The sequence below is a fragment of the Ictalurus punctatus genome, chromosome 8 (genome assembly GCF_001660625.3).
Source record: "Ictalurus punctatus breed USDA103 chromosome 8, Coco_2.0, whole genome shotgun sequence".
Taxonomy (NCBI): domain Eukaryota; kingdom Metazoa; phylum Chordata; class Actinopteri; order Siluriformes; family Ictaluridae; genus Ictalurus; species Ictalurus punctatus.
The window spans coordinates 20477903-20483902 of record NC_030423.2 but is presented as its reverse complement, the minus strand read 5'-3'; the positions used below and the strand labels follow the sequence as shown (position 1 = coordinate 20483902).

At 41.5% G+C, this 6000-nt stretch overlaps 1 protein-coding gene across 9 annotated transcripts in view; it reads right to left on the bottom strand.

Moving 5' to 3' along the window:
- Nucleotides 1-6000, bottom strand: part of mical2b (microtubule associated monooxygenase, calponin and LIM domain containing 2b) — a 66079-nt gene that overhangs the window by 51147 nt on the left and 8932 nt on the right. For all 9 annotated transcript variants that reach the window (XM_017474781.3, XM_017474782.3, XM_017474783.3 and 6 more), the window contains exon 2: nucleotides 1627-1981. In XM_017474781.3, the coding sequence (XP_017330270.2) occupies nucleotides 1627-1890 (264 nt within the window). In that variant the 5' untranslated portion in view covers nucleotides 1891-1981. The remainder of the gene's footprint in view (nucleotides 1-1626; nucleotides 1982-6000) is intronic.

Genomic DNA, 6000 nt, shown 5'->3' with positions numbered 1-6000 from the left:
TACATCTGGAGGATTAAAAACAGCACTCCAGGGATAACACAGAGTCAAAACATCCCTGTCAGGAAGGTCAAGTCAAACTGCAAAAATGTTTAGTGACTTAGTGCTCGGCGATGTTAAACACACCATCGCAACAGTTCTGTCTCTCTTAAAACCTGTACGTCATCGTGACTGTTGTCATGAGCTTAAAAACTCTGATCTTACATTTCAAAAGTATTTGCTGATCTAGAAAATCCAGAGGGCTGGTAAGCAAAACAGACCTTATGGTAGGTTCATAGGCAACGTGAGAGGATTTTAAAAATTGAAATGCTAACTGTAATAGGAAAACTGGTTCGAGTTAGCACTCGATAATTGTCAAGAATATTACATGTGATTTTGGAGTACAGAAGCTTGTTCAATTTTAGACCCTAATTACACTACTGCGGCGTGTCGGGATAGTGAACGTACTGGAACAGCATGTACACTCAATTTCAATGTGGCTCCCAGTACCATTGAAAAAATATTCACACACATCAATATTTCTAATATTAATCTGTAAAATAAATTAATGAAAAAAAGGAGACGTGGGGTCATGACCCCTATTTTGAGAAGCCCTCATCTTAACATTCAGGCACTGCCTGATTTCCAAAACTCTGCTGGAAGATTACGTTCCTTTTGAAATACATGCTTTATGCCACCATTTTAAGATCTGCACAAATCAGCCACTGTTCTCAGGCAGGTCCTAATCCCAAGCTTATGCACTAGTGAACTTCACTGTATGTGGCTTACAAACCACAGCATTCAGTTTATACCATTACACTGTTATCAGCATGAATCCAGTCTCATTTCTACATCACACTTTTTACCAAAAGACAAAAACTATTAACAATCATGTGGATCTACAAACAAATAAGACTAATTAGCTTTCAATTCCTCATCAGCAATGTGCAGATCAAGTACAGCCTCAGGAAGACTAAAATGAATAACCGAGAAGCTGAAAAAGCCACTCTTGACCTTCTGACCTCTGACCAGTTCGAAGGTTACTTCTGGTAGCAACCTCCAGTGACACCACCGATTTGAAAACAGCATTCTTTCCATTTCCCCATGTATCCACGAAGAACATACAGAAATCAACAACACCAGAATGTCAGATGTGGGTCAGATAAAACCTGACAACCTGATTTGACTAACAAATGGATATGAAAATGAGTTATTTGACTTATGCTGCTTCTTACGCTTCCCGTTTACACTAGCACGGCTTCACAACAGCGAGTTTGGTGAGGAGTTAAAGTCAGAATGTTTTTGTTACAAGTACAGGAGTTCAAATTTCCAATTTTACTACCAAGACACATGATAATCTCAGTATCATTAGACTTCAACAGCTTTAAGAGCAAAGTGGATCAGTCTGGATAAACAGGTTGACTAAAGGCCAAAATTAATGTAAAAATGAATAATCTGTAATCGTCCATCAGCAATATCACTAATTGGCTTGACATGAGATGTTTTAGCTTTAAGAGACTTACAGGAAAGAAGAATAGGACCATTTTATCTGTCAATTTCATCAGGCACATTTTCTGTAATGCATGTTTTTTCCTGAAATGTATCAAATCATATAACATATGTATATTGCATTTTAATTTCGTTACATACCCTGACGTCTTCGCATGCTCTGCCTTTCTTGTACTCCTTGTGGTTGGCTCGTTTGTCCAGCTTGGTCCATAGGGCTTTGGCCTTCCAAGAGGTGACGGCCGCTTTCAGGTTGCTGTAAAAGCCTCGGTGATCGGCCGGGTCGAGCTCCAGCAGCCTGCACAGCAAGCCGAAAGCCTGGAGGGTGCCTTTACACGTGGAGGCCTGAACGAAGTTCTCAAACAGCTGGCTGGCCTGAGAGCTCCGCTCGTCATCAGTTTCCCCCATCACTTCCCTGCTCCTTCGTTGCCCCTTTCCCTCAGTCAGAAAGGGAGCTAGCTCAGGTCGAGGCTGCTGCTGGCATCATCTCCGAGCAGTGCTGAAAAAGAAACGGATGAAAGCGAATTACGTGTCTGGTTGCAGACGTTCATACAAGTACATTCATACCAAAATAACTACAGGTACATTACAGCTCTGGTTGCTTTAAAATGAACGCCTTAACAGTGGGCTTAAGCATTTTCAGGTGGCTTGTCTTATTTAGGAAGGTCAACGTGGCTTTATTTCCATTTCAAAAACTCCTGGAGTTGCCAGACATTCACAGTAAATTGCTTGCTCAATAGGGATTAAGCCACACACTTAAAATCTGCATCCTGCATATGTTTCTGTAAAGCTGCTTTGAGGCAATGTCCATTGTAAAAAGCGCTATACAAATAAAGTTGAATTGAACTGAATGTCTGGCAACACGTTTGTGGGAGTGTATCATGGCATGAACAACAGAGATTTCTGAGGACCTCAGAAAAAGAGTTACAAAACCATTTCTAAAGAGTTTTGGAATCCACCGATCCACAGTCAGACAGACACCAGCCAATTCTACAGGAAAAATGTCAGGACATCTGTTCATGAACTGACTCAAGAGAGAAAGTGGGGCATGCAGCAAGACAGCGACCCTAAATACACAAGCCGTTCTACCAAATAATGGTTAAAGAAGAATAAAGTTAATGTTTTGGGATGGTCAAGTCAAAGTCCTGACCTTAATCCAAAAGAAATGTTGTAGAAGGACCTGAAGAAAGTAGTTCATGTGAGGAAACCCACCAACATCCCAGAATTCAAACTGTTCTGCACCGAGGAACAGGCTAAAACTCCTCCACGCCGATGTGTGGCATGGATCACATGGGGGGTCAACACCAGATACTCAAAGCAAAGGTTCACATACCTTTGCCACTCACAGATGTGTAATATTCGATCGTTTTCCTCAATAAATAAAACCACCAAGTATAATATTTTTGTCTCATTTGTTTAACTGGGTTCTTGTTGTCTACTTTTAGGACTTGTGTGAAAATCTAATGAGCTTTTAGGTCATATTTATGCAGATATCTAGAAAATTCTAATGGGTTCGCAAACCTTCAAGCACCGCTGTACATTTAACAATGATTTGTCATACATACAGTATCTCACAAAAGTGAGTACACCCCTCACATGTTTGTAAATATTTGATGATATCTTTTCATGTGACAACACTGAAGAAATGACACTTTGCTACAATGTAAAGTAGTGAGTGTACAGCTTGTGTAACAGTGTAAATTTACTGTCCCCTCAAAATAACAACACACAGCCATTAATGTCTAAACCGCTGGCAACAAAAGTGAGTACACCCCTAAGTGAAAATGTCCAAATTGGGCCCAAAGTGTCAATATTTTGTGTGGCCACCATTATTTTCCAGCACTGCCTTAACTCTCTTGGGCATGGAGTTCACCAGAGCTTCACAGGTTGCCACTGGAGTCCTCTTCCACTCCTCCATGACGACATCACAGAGCTGGTGGATGTTTGAGACCTTGTGCTCCTCCACCATCCTTTGAGGATGCCCCACAGATGCTCAATACGGTTTAGGTCTGGAGACATGCTTGGCCAGTCCATCACCTTCACCGTCAGCTTCTTTAGCAAGGCAGTGGTCATCTTGGACGTGTATTTGGGGTCGTTATCATGCTGGAATACTGCATACTGATCATGCTCTGCTTCATTACTGGAACCAGGTCCTGTGCTCTGATGAGACCAAGATAAACTTATTTGGTTCAGATGGTGTCAAGCGTGTGTGGCGGCAACCAGGTGAGGAGTACAAAGACAAGTGTGTCTTGCTACAGTCAAGCATGGTGGTGGGAGTGTCATGGTCTGGGGCTGCTTGAGTGCTGCCGGCACTGGGGAGCTACAGTTCATTGAGGGAACCATGAATGCCAACATGTACTGTGACATACTGAAGCAGAGCATGATCAGTATGCAGTATTCCAGCATGATAACGACCCCAAACGCACCTCCAAGACGACCACTGCCTTGCTAAAGAAGCTGAGGGTGAAGGTGATGGACTGGCCCAATTTGGACATTTTCACTTAGGGGTGTATTCACTTTTGTTGCCAGCGGTTTAGACATTAATGGCTGTCTGTTGAGTTAATTTAAGGGGACAGCAAATTTACACTGTTACACAAGCTGTACACTCACTACTTTACATTGTAGCAAAGTGTCATTTCTTCAGTGTCGTCACATGAAAAGATATCATCAAATATTTACAAAAATGTGAGGGGTGTACTCACTTTTGTGAGATACTGTAAGTAAACTGTAATTCGTTTTATGATTAGAGAGTTAGCTAAAAGTACAATACATTCACCTTTTGAGGTAAAAGATATATACACTAAAGGTGCAAAATGTGTACGCTTGAAGGTACCACCCCAGTGACAAGTAACAATACAGTTCAGTGCCTTTTTTTTTTCCTGAGAGAAAAAGACTAAAAAGCAGATGCCAGGCATTAAACAGGTCTTGCGTGGTAGACTACATCTGTGGTGAGGAGGGAGGAAAAAAAGGAAGAAAAAAAAAACAACAAACAAACAAAAAAAAAAAAAACACACCCCTGTTCATTTTCAGTCAATTGTTTGACTATATGAACTTATTTGTATCCAAGGGCATTGGGTTTTGTTGTGAATCTCCTGTTGCCAACTCAGAAACGAAGCCTGGCAGTCTTTCACTCTCAGGTCTTTATGATCTTTTTATATACACCAGGCTATGCTTTGAGGTTTCTCCATCAAAGCATTGTGTACACGTCCCAGCGGAGTCAGCACTGAACACGACACGAAGTCCACACAGCCAGGTGTTCACACGACCGGCAACACGGTAAAGTCTGTGACCTCATAAAAGAGGAAGAAGATCACAGTGTGGGAAAGCCGTGGTGGTGTTTTCACCACTGAATATGTTTGCACAGAAGGCCGAGGGGTCCGTTTTTTGGAAATAGCGAGCAGGATGAAACGGATGTAATCGAAGAACGCCGTGCTGAAGCGTGCTGTTTTATGAAGGAAGGTGTTCAATTACACCAGCCCTGCTGCTCGTAATGGATATCCCGCAGCTCTGAAAGTAGTACAGGATAGAGCTATTGATACAAAACTACTGCATGAGCATGGACTGCGTAATGTCCATGGATCAGAAATGTATAAAACTACAGTAGCTCATGCGAACATAGATTTTACTTTTACTGAGAAGCTATCACACGTGATGGGAGACCTACGAATTCTTTTCCTCAGCTTTTGCGTGGCCATATTTTTGATAATATAGACACAATAAACTCAATAATCTGCTTTATAATAATCCAGCTTTACATCTCCCAATCTTTGCAACAGAAAGGTTTCTATACATCATAATAGGCACACTTACACTTTGCCTTTTTTGTGTGGAAATTAGCTAGATTTAATTCATGGCGGCCCAAGAGTATTTTTAAACTAGCTCAATCTGGCAATCCAGCCATTAACAGTCATGTCTGCGGCTCCTTCCCCATTAAAATTGTTCATAGCACAAAAATGGTGCAGTGACAATTCTGCCCCTATGGACTCCTATTATATCTCATTTTTACCAATAACTTGAAAGCCGAGTGTGGTAGCACGCTCGCATGTGCCGCATGATTGCGCAACATCTAGAAAGGTGAGTGATCAACTTATCTCAGTCACAGCGACACGATCAAATCTCTGGCCACTCTAAAGAGATCATAAAATCATTTAGAATGGATGGAGTTGCAAATCAGGACTGTATGAATATTCACATTTGCTGAACGACTGATAGAAACACCGGTGTTTTCCCTCTCATTTGCTCCCATTGACAAGCCGCCACTGACGGCATTTATATTTTACATGCGTTAAACTGTCATTTATGCTTCGCAAAAAATATATACAGTGTTGGCAGTATAGTGGAAATGACATTTAAAACCTTGCAATTATACATAAATAAGGTGTCACATGACACATGATAAATGATGCCTCAGCTAAAAAGCAGACCACAAAACACAGCAGAGGGGAAAATGTGGACCCCAGCACCGTGCCACAGCACTCAATGTGAGAAACCCTACAGTGAGTCTAGATCTTCTTACTG